Source organism: Calypte anna, chromosome 2 (assembly GCF_003957555.1).
Source record: "Calypte anna isolate BGI_N300 chromosome 2, bCalAnn1_v1.p, whole genome shotgun sequence".
Classification (NCBI taxonomy): Eukaryota; Metazoa; Chordata; class Aves; order Apodiformes; family Trochilidae; genus Calypte; species Calypte anna.
In genome coordinates, this window is record NC_044245.1 from 17599150 (window position 1) to 17613594 (window position 14445).

At 38.0% G+C, this 14445-nt stretch overlaps 1 protein-coding gene across 1 annotated transcript in view; it reads right to left on the bottom strand.

Annotated features, from left to right (window-relative positions):
* Positions 1-14445, bottom strand: part of GPR158 (G protein-coupled receptor 158) — a 173049-nt gene that overhangs the window by 7389 nt on the left and 151215 nt on the right. Inside the window, exons 7-8 of the mRNA XM_008492712.1 lie at positions 12961-13199; positions 1046-1184 (exon numbers count right to left, since the gene is read on the bottom strand). Coding sequence (XP_008490934.1) covers positions 1046-1184; positions 12961-13199 — 378 coding nt within the window. The remainder of the gene's footprint in view (positions 1-1045; positions 1185-12960; positions 13200-14445) is intronic.

Sequence of the window (14445 nt, forward strand, 5' to 3'; positions counted from 1 at the left end):
AGAAGATTCTGAGAGTATATGTATGTTGAGATACAGAGTTAGGAGAAGAAAACAAGAAATTGTAAGTCTGGAAAATGTAGAAAACCTTCTAACAATGATAGGGGAAAAGAGCAGCTGAAAGGAGCAGAGATGAAAGACTTCTAGGCTGATGTCTACTCAGAAAAATGATGCTTCATGGAAGCAAACGTTAAGAAGGTAGAAAGAAATATAAGTTCCAAGACAGAAAAAGAAACAGCAAAAAAGAAACTGAAGACTGTCTGTGAAGAGATGTAAAAAAAATTTAAATCTTACTAGATAAGAACTGTCAGGAGGCTAAAGAAGGCATGAGAATGTCATAAGAAAGTCAGAAGAATCTTACAGCATAAATTTAAATGAGATTAAAGCTATCTTTCTATTTTGAATTTATCAGGACCAATTAATTTTTATAGGGTAGTCTGTAGGAAAGGCATATACAGTAATCTTCATGTAAGTCTGGCAAAGACATTTATTTACTTATTACTATTCTAATACTTTACAATTACGAAATGTAGTGCTCACTGTAAACTTCATAAGAAACATGTGCTTTGTGTTCTTGTTCCAGCATCATATGCATAGCAGTTTTTTATGTCAGCATATAAAACACTATGCTTCATGCACAAACCAATTATCTTAACATACAGCTGCACCTTGCCAATCTTTTACACACTAGGAAAAGTTCATATAAACCAACATTCTTACCTGTTGTTTTTCTACAGATACAAACCAGTGAGCAGTATGCAGATGACTGAAGATAGACAGTAGTTTTGCTATATCTAATTCATCATACATGCTTAACTTTGATCCAAGAACAGCTACCTATACTGAAAAAAACCCTAATTATACAACTAACCAATTGACTGTACATATTCTGCAGTCCTATGGGAACAGTTTTAAGTTTAGTAATCACTTAATTTGCAGAATTTATGAGACCTTCCATTATTCATCCTATCCCATTCACCCATTTTAAGTTGCACCATATGAAACCTGAAAGATAAATAGTTAATTACTAGATCTACAGATCACTTGCCTAATTGTATGGAATATAGCAGAGATAATGAGCTCATTGTGAACTGCAACAGCCATATAACGTGGCTCATGAAATGCTGATGGGACTGTCCGCACTGCATAGCAGAGATAAACACCCCACAAGAGGAATAAAAATTCAGCTGTGAGAAGAACAAAAAGAAATAATTTGCAATTAGTTTTATATATAAAAAGGAAGATATTTTGAAGTACTATAGTAGCTTCTGTATGAGTCTCTATGCAAAGACAGCGTACACTCATATATGTACATATGTACACACCTATGTATGCACATAGAATTTGCCACTGCACATGATAGATTTGATTTTCATTTTACACACTTTTTTCCAGATAAGGAAATTCACGTTGTTTCCATTTTTCAATAGGTAAACTTGAAGACAATGTCTAATAATGTCTCACTTGTTTATTGAATTGGTACTGCAGAAGTTTTACATCACTTAAAATAATTTTTTTTTGTAGCCTTGGTTCATGTTACAGAGGCACATACAGCTGCTACTACTAGACTACAAACTTTTTAAGACAACAGTTTCATTTCAAAGGTTTATAACTCAGACATAGCAATATATTTTGGGTTAAAAAAATCCTCTGCTCATGCTAGCTCATACTGCTGGTGCACATAGTGTGATGAGTCACTTCTGAGAGTTTAATGTAATTATAACAAATGACGTGTTTCCCTCCATTAGGAGAGAAATGAGTAAATGGAAAAAACAGGAATAAAGGGTCAGGCTCATCTTCAACTATCCTGTTAGAACTAACTCATCTGCACCCAGCAGTACTCTGATTCCAGTTTCCAGTAAACAGTCTGCTGTGACATCATTTTGCTTTTGATAGAAACAAAATAATTTCATACTCATCTTGAAAAACCTCTCCCTCCAGAAAACAAAAACAAACAAAAAAAGACCAACACAGCTCTGCCATGCAGCTATGAGTAGAGCTGGCACCTGTGCCTCTTGCCTTGCAGTCTGGGTTGACAATGGCTGGAAGTGATTGAGCCTACACAGCACCGTGCAATTCCATGACAGACACCCCCAATGCCATCTCTGTTCCACTGATCATTGTATCCCTTTACTTACTGACTGTTACATTAGTGACACCACTATACATCCAACTCTGCTCAAAGCAAGTTCATTTATTTGAGAGAAGAAAGTAAAATGGGAGGGATGGGATTTAGCTCACCTATGGCCAGTCAATGAAAAATGAGGTTCCTCGCTCAGCCCCTGATCCTCCTACTGTCTATGAACAGAGTTAGTGGTGCAGACCATCACATCCTGACACAAGAGTAGGTTCCATGCCTCTCCTTGAACACTGAGAGTACTCTGATGAGTACCCTAATCTAGGCATTCAGTGTTAGATGTTCTGGCAGGTCATCTCTGAAAGCATTGGTCTTTGACATAAAGGAAACTCCCTCAATTAATCTTTTCCTCTGTTTTGTGAATTTTTGTACTTTGTGATTACATCTTAAATTATTACTGACTATACCTCAATATGGAAAAAATGACATTTACAGTATAGAAATACATTCAAAATATACAGTAAAAATACAGTATAATAGAAACTCAGTTCTCATACTTGTTTTTGTCCATACATGTTATTCTACTGTAACTAGAAGAGGTGATGAGTGATACTGACCTATAGTACTTATCAGCAAATAATTACTTGTCAGGTTGCATAAGGACTCAAATATTTTTGAAACCACATTAGCAACAGATTGAATACTGTTAACAGTATGTAACTGCTGTAGAACAGTTACAGATTTTTGAAACTTCTAATTTTGCTACTAATTTGAGCTAAAACCAGTAAGAAACACGTTTTGATAAAATTATTTCAGCCACACAGATCTCTCTGTGCTTTGATAAGAGTTCAGTTTGAATAACACTGCTGTTTCTTATTTTTATTAAAAACATATGGTCTAGCTTTAAACTCATCCTTTTTAGTAGTACATACTCTATGTAAATGCAGCAATTTTACCACTTACATATAACCAAACATCTGAAAGGTTGTAGTCCACACATGCTGCTATTTTTTTTTTCTTCCTCAACAAAATACCAACAACAATAAGCCTGTTGACTTTAACTGTTTGACTTGGGACCTTAATGAGTGTCAGTATGAAAAGAGCATGGTATAAATCCTGTGTGTACCAGCCTGGTTTTGAGCTCTACAAAAGCACATACAGAGGTAAAGTCTTACCACATCCTCCTTAAATTTATCACTTGGGCAAACTGTCTGCTACTTCCATTTCATTCATAATTAGCTATACTACCACTGAAGTCTATTACTCTGGTTTCTTAAAAACACCTATGCAGGAATGACCTACCAAGCCATTTTGCTCCTAGAGTCTTCTCTGAACAAATGGAATACAAATTTTATTTCAGCAAAATAAGATCAAAGGATCCCTCACAAATGTCAGCAGAGCTGAATAGATGAACTAATTGTGAAATAACAGGCACAAAACTACCCATGGTCCATTCTTCTTTCTCCTCCTCAGATGAAGTGCGAAGAGCCTTGAGTCTCTTGCTGATTGAGAAGTCAGTTATAATTGCTAACAGAGGCTGAGAATTTGAGAAAGTCTGGCTTTTAAAGGGATGAAAATACAAGTATAAATACTGAAGGTATTCCTACTGAAACTAGACTGTGGGCTAAATTTAGCTTATTTTTACAAGAAAAAAAAATATTTTCTAAGTTTGAAGATTTAAAATAATTAATTTTTAAATTATTTTTTCTGATCTGTATACAAGTATCCCAGAAAGCAAATGAAAGGGAAAAAGCCATGTTTACAAAAAAAAAGAAAAAAAGAAAAAATCTATTTCAATGAGCTGGGTGAAGTAGCAATGAAGATAGCAGTTGCTCTCCAGATACTATTAATTCTGAAAATGTCACAGTTTTCAATTGCACATTCATAATTTCAAGGAGCTCCTAAGACAAGAGATTTCCAAGTATTAATCTACATAACAGTAGTTTGCACAATTCAGTGTGTAATGTTTTTATAAAAGCTTTACATTTAGAGGAGAGCTGGCATTTCTGTCTGCAGATAATAATTAGTGTGACATCTCATATGCAACACAAATAGGGAATAGGTTTTAAAACACAGGGTAAAATAACAGAGTTCCTGTATTTGCTAAGGCAAATGTTACAATAACTTCATTAGCAATAACAAACATCACAGACTGATAGAAAACCAATTATCTAAACCACTAATTACACAGCTTAAATGTATCATAGAGAAGCTGTGCTTGAGGGGGAAATCAAGTTCATATAATGAGCTACAGACCAGTAGTGCAATTTTAAACATAAAATTGAAGATTTTATAAAATTTTGCTGTATGACAAAATGGCCTTTTCAGTTTCTTAATATAAAATAGGCTGATGCATTAATGTATTTATTTCACTGATGAAAAACACAGATATAAGTAACTTCAGATAGATAGACAGACAGACAGATAGACAGACAAGTAGAAAATGGAGGACATCTGGGCACCATGCAACATGGTTTTAATATACCACTTATCTCTGAGACTTATTTAGTTCTGCCTATGGCACACTAGTGCCTGTTTAGTGCCAAATATCTTAAAAAGAACAATAAAAATCTGTGAGATATGAAATTTCTGTTTGGGTTGGTGAATAATTTTGCATTAAAAGCTTGGTGTAGAAGAGTGGCTTCCTGATCACTAAAGGATTATCTTAGCGTATTGCAAACCTGTAAACCCAAGTCAAAGCTCAAAACATGATCTTGTTCCTTTACATATGCTTTATCATAAGGCTTATAAACCAACCCCTTTTACTTATCCAGCACAAGAACATGAAATGTCTTCTTTTCACTCTGAAAAATGATGGAAATTCCTAGGAGATAGTTCTGCCAAACAGCTCTCTGGACAGAACATGTCAAGAAAAAGAAAAAAACAAGCATAAAAGAGCTCTGAAATAAACTTGGCAATAGCTAAACTCCAGACCATACATTCAGGTATCAGGTGCTAATCCAATAGATAAGAGAATAAGAAAATGGACAATTGCTTTAAAGGCATAAATGGATGTATATACGAATGGAAAGTAAGAGATGCAAAAAAATGTTGCTGTGTGCACAAAACAAATTACCATTTAAATAGCTCTCTTGCAAGTTATAATGCATTTCTTATCAACATAGCATTATTTCTGGTCTTTGCACAATCTAACCAATATGCTTAGTTATATCCTTTGGTGTTTTAAAATCATTATTACTTTTGCTTGCCCATCATGTTTTTAGATAATAGAGCATTTTGGAACACTTAGTTTGGTCATACAACACACTGGGCCAGACGCATGCCCAATGCCACTGAACTGTTATAACTAAGAGTGTGCCATGCCTGTTCACCTGGGATTTTTTTAGGCCATTGTTCATATTCTGCAACTTCTGATAATGAAGGCAATAATATGTTCACAGTAAGTGATACCCATCTGCTTTACAGAGAAGGATGGACTCAAGGTTGGCTTTATTGCCCTAATGAAACTTCTTCTGAAGATCTGAGTTATATACTTACCAGGTTTTGCTAAACATGCAGTTGTCTGTGGTTTTTTTTCACATTTAAAGCCAATACAAGGCAAAGCCTTGTCCAGAGACAGTCTCTGTTTCTTTCAGTGTCATGCCTTGCACAGCATGGCAAATGCAGACTGACCCACTCCCACCTGACCAGCCCTTAGAACAAGAAAATTCCTGTGTTAATCTATATCCTCTCTCATTGCCTGCTCTGCAGGTGTCTGTACTTTGCCTGAATGCACAGAACAAGATAGGATGACCTGAAAGCAGTGATCAAAGTCACCTTCCTCTATTCCAGGATCTGGAAAAGCCACTGAGAGCCTCCTAAGACCCAAGTAAGAATGGGAAGAGAACACCCAAAGGATGACAAATGGACCGAAGACAGTAAGGGCATGACTTCAGGGGAGGTAAGAAAAAAAGGCTTCAGAAAAGCAAAGATCATATATGGAAATGTGGAAAATCAAGAAATACAAAGCAGGATTTTTGAACAGGGGTCGCACATCAACTCTTCTCAGAGGCCTTTGGAAAGTACTTCACCCTGACGTCTCCAGCTCTGCTGTCTCTAAGAATCAGACAGCACTAAAATAAAACTATTGTTTCTGCAGCCTTAACTTACTTTTGCATACATCACCTTCAGTTAACTGTATAATTTCTTAAGAAACCAGACTCATTTAATGCATGTGACAGAGCAATTCCAGAGATCAATCAAGACTGGCTAATGAAGAAAGCTCTGTAATTTGTTGCAAATGACATTTGGATAACTAGTGAGAGAAAAGACTGCAAGGGAAAAAAAACAGTCTTGGGCACAAGCACAACTGAATTCCAACTGTCTGTACCTCAAGCTCCTGTGCACATGAAAAAAACCAAACATTCAAGCCCAGCTTTGCAAAGGTGATCACAGAGAGCATTTCTCTTGCTATTGGGTACCAACCTAGGCATTTTTGCTGCAATTTGCAGCAGAACTGAGCACACAGGGCTGTATCTGTAGCCTATGAGACTGTACATAACACGTTATATATACAGTAGACTAAGCTCTGTAACTGAGCCAAATGCATTGCAAAATGGGCAGCCAGATTAAATGGACTATGTAACCCTAATGTTATTGTGCCTCAGCTCTGACTGTGCAAAATGAGGATAAGGCCACATTGGCACTGCAAGATGACAGTGGAAATAAATTTACTGCTATTTATAAACAGCTTAAATCCTGACTGACGAGTTTCCTTCTCACCATGGTTAGCAAAGGAACAGGTTGCCCCAGTGGCTCCTCAGCCCTCCCACCCTGTCAGAAATGCCTTTGTCTTGCCCTTCTTCAGGACAGCTTCTAAGTGGAGATGGCTGAGGGCTAAAGCTGCTGAAAGGAGCTCTATGGAGCCAGTTTCATTACATTAATAAGGGAAAGCCCATCACAGCTGCAACCTGAAAAAGTTCATTTGGTATTCTGAACTTTGTACTGTTGGCAAAACAGTGCAGTTCCATCAGTTACAACATTTTTCCCTTAGCTTTTGAACACAAATTACTGATTACAACTCTACTTATATCCATAACACAGCTACAACAACTCATCAGCTTCTCCATCACACTTCATTTCATCAGACTAATGCCTACATTTTTAATCCACTTTACTGAAATGAAGTGAGCTCAGGACCCAAGGATCTTCCATCCATCCATTCACTCAGGGTGCTGACTGGAGCCAAGTGCACACTTTTAAATAAGGAAAAAAAGTGTGTCCTCAATTGCTCAAGTGCTGCCAGCCAGTGCAGCCTTGTTCTGCCTCACTGAGTCTAATCTCCCACCTGGAGAGCTGCACCATGTCACAGGAGAAGTCTTATTCTTCAATAGGAACAATTTCAGATATCTCAATGAGCTATGATTACATATGTAAGTCTTTAGTGTTGAATTATTCCTAGCAAATAAATTACCCAAGGTTTATCTGCCTCTCTCACCATATCTCAACATAATTTGAATTAGCTAGGCACAGCAATACAGAGACCTATGTGTGAAGCAAGAATTAATGGTGCCAAATCCTGATTTTTTTTTTTTCCTTCTATCAGAACTTCTGTGGTCTGTGGCTGTGCAAGGCTGAAAGAAGCGCAGAGGTCCATGGGCTGGTGGAGGACACAGCACACACCATCCTCCACACAGCCACAAGCCTGCCTTGCAGGTCCAAACCAAGTATTGCAAGGGACACATTGACCCATGGTCTACAGGTCCTATGACTTGAGGGTGAACTGGAAATGGCTTTTGCTGGAAACTAAGGCATATTTTCTGACTTGAGTATGAGCAGAAAGTGTAGGAGTCTCCTTGTGTGAAACATGCCACCAGTGAGGTCTACAGTCTCTAGGAACTCCCCTCACCTCTGTATTTCTCTTAGCCCTTATACTCACGCATTTTACTCCTTAGTCTACACAAATGTATTGTCCTGTCTCATTCCTTCCACAGTTCACTGCTATTAAAGCCAGCTGACCACTCCTCTGCCTCTGTGCCCCCCATCATTCTCTTCACTTGTGTATGGATGAAAAGGGAGAATCAGGGAGCCCTACCATCACCAGCTGAAACCAGGTTGAGTGTGGACCTCTTCTCACATTTTGATGAAGACACAAGTAAATGCCAATGGTATCCAAAGTACTTGAAGGGCTGGAAAGGCTTGGAGCAACACAAGAAGTGGATTCAAACAGGGTGATGCAAAGATAAGAAGTCAAACACCTAACAGCCTTTCTCAAAGCCACCTCCTCCTGCAGGTAGCTTGCAGAAGAATCTGAATATGGAATTTACCAATTCATAAGCACACAGTTAAGGTAACCCAAATATGGTCTCCTTAGCAGAAGTATTTGTAGAAATTGTACCTAAATAAAGGCTATGGGATTTCACCTGTGATGTAGCAAATACCAAGAAAAAGCAACATTAATGCAGGAGGTAACACAACCCAAATTGCTCAGCCTGGGGGTTGTAGCTCTTTTTGAGAGAGGAAAAGAAAAATGTAGACTCTGGTCATCACAGAAAAAAAACCAAGCCAGAAACCAAACAAACCAAAGCAACACCTGGTGGGTTTTTTGGTTGGTTTGTTTGTTTTTTACAGTTCCATTCTTCATCACCCTTTACCATGTTTTATTTCAAAATAAACTGGAAGAAACAGTTAATCTGCAATGAGTGAACTGTCCCACTTGATTTAGTCTCTTTTCATAGAGGAGACGTTCTGTACTTCCATGATCTCTGTTGCTCTTCCCTGCATCTTTTCCAGACTTACCATACCCTAGAAATGAAGGACATAAACTGCAGACAGGGCTGGTAACGCAGACTATGAAAGAGATGTACATGGTGGCAGGAAGAGCAGGTTGCAAGCAGGAACAGGACACAGGATTATTTTTCTATTTCTGCTGCTTACAATTTAGTCTAAGCTTTTCACAAGTGATCACTGTTTATCCATTATACGTTTTCTGAATATCATGTGAGAACTGAAGCCAGATCCTCATCAGTGCCCAATTCTGACAAGTACCTCCTGGCTGTGCTTTCCACACAGAGGAGGCTAAAAACAGCACATTGACAAACCAGTCTCTAGATGTCTCAAGGCAGACACTCAAAATGGATAGCTACTGTTGTCAATTTTAGCTTTAATCTTTGTACATGGATGCTAAGGAGAACAAGGCTTTAAAATGCCCATTTGGAAAAGAACGGTTCTTTGTTCATTGTATACTCTGAACAACATCCCCCAAATATGGCAAAGGGCCACATGAACTGGGGATAACAAAAAAAAACCAAAACCAAAACCAAAAACAAAATCAGAATAATCACTCATCTGCTGAATGCAGCAGAGGGCCTGTAGAAAATTTAATAAAGGGCCTCATAGGCTGTATTACAATGCCCTTGCTCAAAACTGTACAGACATTCTTAATGTCCAATCTGTCAGAGCCTGTCCTGGCAACTCACACCCTTTTTAGTTGCAAAGATTATATATATTAAATATCAACAAATGACTGCTGGGAGGGAGTTCTTTTGGGATTAGCCTGAAATAATTTGTTCTTTTTCCTGGCTGAGGGCATGCAGTAATTATGATGCAGTCCGATGTCTGAAATCCTCTTGATACCCAGGACCCAAAGCATGACCCACCAATTAGTGGGCTATGGCAGAAAGCAGCTCAGGACAGCTGCACAGAAGCAGCCCAGCTCCTGCCAGATGGGAATAAACCAGGTGCTGGGGAAAAATACCTGGCATTCACTTCTGTTTTAAAAAAGGCATTGAAATGCACATAGAATGCATGGGAGAATTTTTTTAAAATCCAGCTCACATCCTACCCATGCAAGAAGAAACCCTGATCCTGATGAAGTCAGGAATATCCACCTGCCAGGATTTCACTTCTGCTTCTTTTTTGTTTGTGCACATGATTATATCTGCCTGCCTCTCTATACTGCCTGGGTCTTTGTTCATTAAACATTATTTTCCTTTTTTCCCCAGTATTTGGAAAGTTCTTTTAAATCCCGTGCTGATACCTCTTTCACTTATAGGATTCCTTCCTGAGGATAAAGAACAATAGCTTGATTTGTGACACTGTAATCCCTTATGTATCAAAAGTTTATATCTTGCTTTTTTTGTTCTAACTTGCAATTTAGCTGTGACAGGAAGATGTATAGAATATATCCAGGCCATAGAGGAAAGCTTCGTGGGTGAGTATTTTGAAGCCCCCAGGTCTTCCTCTAAAATCTTCAGTTGTCAACTATGCCATGGCTTGTCAGTGAGACAGATGCCCCATCCTTTTAAGTGATGCAAAAACGAACACAAATGAAATAAAAGAAGCTATGCAAGTGAAATTCAGCTCTCAACAAGTATCCAGCCTCAAGGAAAATGCATACTAGCTTACATTACATTATGTAGATAAAATACCATGTTCTGAATGCTAATTTTTCTCATCAGCATACCACAGAGTACAGAGCCAATGCTAGAAACTGTGACAACCTTTGTGTCTAAGTCCCTATTTCTCTAACTGAGAGCATCCTTTTAAACTTAATGGAAATGTAAATACAAAACATTCACTGCAATAAAAGTCTCCTGAGATAGAGTCTAAGTAGCAGGATTAGTATGGAAAATGCTTCATAAATCATAACTTCAATAATCTCTGGTAGCATGAAGGATTCATCTCATTAAGACTTGCTAACAGAGCCTTGTTAATTCTCACTTCACTAATCTGCGACCTTGACAATTCCCTCTCCACATTTCAGTAAAGTGTTGACAGCAGAGTGAAATTGGGAGGTATTCCAGCAAGGGCTGCAGGTGACAGAATGCATTGCAAAATACTTCCTAGTTTTATATAAAATACTGTCTGTGCCTGACTAAATTAAATGAAATAACATGTCTTTCATAAATTATCATCCAGCGCTTTTATTTTAGCATTTTAAATCAAATATCATTATCTCTCAATTAATTTATCACATAGAATCTTTTGCAAGGCTGGTCCAAGTAATTATAGGAATAAAAGGAGGTTCTTCACTATGGGTATTTCTTCTGACATGTCACTGTGATGAAGTATCTAATTTTGGAACTAGTTCCTACTGTAAGCTTCCTGGGTGTAAGCTTTTCAGACTGCTATTAACAATAAAAATCTTAAGGTGCATATTCATACACATACACACAGATATATACAAGCATATATATACACACACATTAGTACAGACTTGTAGGTACACATCTCCTGGTACCACTAATGTGGCTGCATAGTTTGTTGAAGAATTGCATAAACGTAACTGTTTATAGGATAGTTTATGTACAATGACAAAATGACAGAACACAAGAAATTCTGCCCAATTTTGTTGAGGCTTGAGAGATGGCTTTGGCTCTGCTGTGCTTGAGTGTATCTTTAAAAACATTAAAACATTAAAATCCCCTCTAAATGTAAATACAAGATTTAAAACTAGCCTTGTTTTTTCTAGCACTAAGCACGAAGCAACACTAAGCACACTTCTGATCAAAAGGGCACTACTGATCATAATTACGTATTAAGATCTGAGTTGTTGATCAGCTGATCACTCCACTACCATAGCTATAAAATCTGGAGAACAAAAACATGTTGCCCATTATGCAACAACCACTACTATCAAAGTTTTAATAACTCTGCACTGCATTACTGGCTGTAAAATGCTGTAAAATTTTGATGCAAAATGAATGACTACAAATGACATAACCAAGTTTCACATTCAATTCTCTTTTTTCACTGATTTCACACCACCTCTGGTGATAGTGCTGTTTCATTACTGGAAAGTATAGGGTTTTTTTATCGATACCCCCCACAAAAAGGGCTCAAATCCAAGCACATTTCAAAATCTACTCCTTTATTCTCCTCTCTGTGTGGTTTACTAGCAAGCAAATTGACACATGGACTCGTATGCCTCTGACATTTTACACAAAGGACACAGGAGCTGAGCACAGCAACAGCTTAAGAGCCACAAAAAGTCCTTGGTGAAGCTGGCAGCAGTGCTTTGGCCTTTAAAGCTGCTGTGCATTAATATGCACTGGCTTTTGTACACCCCTCTCAGAGAAAACTCTTTTCATACCCCCAGGCTGCTTCTATCCATCTCATCAGGACTCTCCTGTGAAGCAGCCACCAACTCTCATGTGGAGCTCACCAACTCAGCAATGGAGCTGTCGATGTGAACACGAGGAACGGGCAGAAAAGTAAGAATTTATTTTAGATTTCAAAACACTGCTTTGTTTGATATAGTGGGTGCCACACCTGAGCTGTACCAGAAACAATGAATGGAGGTGCAGAAGCACTGAAGCTTGTGGGCCATCAGGAGGAAGCACATTATATATGTAACAGCCCTGGCACAGGGAATCCACCCCTTGTTATAATTTTGTTTGATACAAAAATGAATAATTTTTCACCTCAATATGAGTTCTGTAGGATGTCATTTTTGAACTCCTGCCTACCCCAAGCATTGAGAGAATATACATTTCCTCTTCCCATTACTTTTTATAATAATTTCTGCAAGGTTCTGGAAGAATGGTCTTCCTAGTTCTTTCTCTCTTCACACACAAGAGCTTTGCCAAATTCTCTGGTGCAGAAGCAAAAAGCTTCTGTTATTCTAGCTACAGTCTTTTTTACTTTGATAGTATAGAAGAGCATATCTTCTGTCTTCAAAGACAAAATTTCTTGAGCACCTATCACTTTGATACTACAATCTAAGTTACAAACCCTTGAAAGTCATAAAATTCTCACTATATTTTAAATATGTTTTACTTGTCAGTCCATTAAAAAACATATATGCCAATATTTCATTTCCCTATAAACTAATCACGTGATGTTATGCAGTCTGACAAAACTTAAACATACTCTAAAGGAAGAAAAATTAAAAGTAACCAAGCTTTATTATAGAAATTAAAAGATAAGATAGAAAATGAACATACCAACAGCCATCATGTAATCCCAGCGGTCTATGAGGCACATATTGAAGATCAGGTGGTCAGATGTTTGCCCTTGGCCAATGAGTGGAATGTTTCTCTCCAGATTTTGGGTTATTGCCGAAGTCCACCCAACAAGAAACCAAAAGACTATCAGGAGTATAACTGCCAGCATCCTCATCACTCGCCCACCTGTCATGTATGGAATACGCTGAGCAGTTCGGGACAGAAAGACCTTCAAAACCCTGAAAAATTCAGACAGTGTAGAATTAAAAAGAGCATTAGCTGTGTCACAGGAATTAGACTTTCATTTTACTTCACTATACGATTATTGGAAAAAATTATCAACACTCTTTCCCCTAACAGGATATACAAAAGTGAAATTCAAAACATTACTTTCATAAAATTCATATTTAAATGGAACTGATTGCTGCCCAGAGAGCGATATACAGCGATAACAGAAAATATTAGCTACGCTTATGTTAGAGACACGCATTCACACACTGTGCTGTCAAGCTGTTTTGTACCTTCCAGCTCTCTGTGGAACATTTCAGTATGTGGAAAAGGGAAGGTCATTTCCACAAAATTAGCAACAACATCTGCAAGATTTCATTTTGTTTTGATGCTGTCTGCTGCTCACCCCAACTCATACCATTCCCAGGAAAAAACAGCACTTGAATATTTTTCCCATTGAGTTTGATGGTTCTAAGATGACACTTTACTCTTCCTAGAAGCAACCATGGAAAGCACTTTGCTAGTTACATGTATTCTCACTTATACAGAGCTAGCAACATGTTTTTCTTATGGGACAGAACCTTCATAAGAAAAGGCACATCATATGTCAGGTACAGACACCATTTAACTCCCACTGAACATGTAGCATTCTCTATAGAAGCATTTGCACTTACTATTAGGATAGGTTTATTCTTGGCAAGAACTGTTCAAGGAAATATCACCTGCATTCTCTACCTGTCACCACCTGCTAAAGCAGAGAATGTTCCTGCTGGGAGCATGAGGGCAACCAAAATTGGCTCAGGAAGAGAGAGTAGTTTGACTTTTCACACTGCACAGAACATCTCTTTGTGCTGCCTGCAGCACAGAACCTGACAGAAGCATCTAACCTTCTCCTGCTGTCTTCATAGGAGAAAAAGAGCCTGCAAGTTACAAAGGCTGGGAAAAGTGAGGAAAGGCTATCACATAAGTTTTCCTGCACCCAAACCTTTAGAAGTGGATGGGATAAAGTTTAAATATTTTTCTAGAGGTTGGGGTTAGAAGCTTTTCAAAGTGATGGAGGGAGCTGTTTCAGTGACTCTGTCCTCAAAACCAGTGGTTCTTGATTCCTGAGTGTGAGCGCATCCCATGAATACTTGATAACCATGAAGAGACAAATTATCACTGAGGTTTAGTCCACCTGAGCTTTTCATAAAGTTGAGTTTCTAAATGCTCTTGTCAGTTCTCAGGTCTTTTCAGTGTACCAAACACCAGGACATT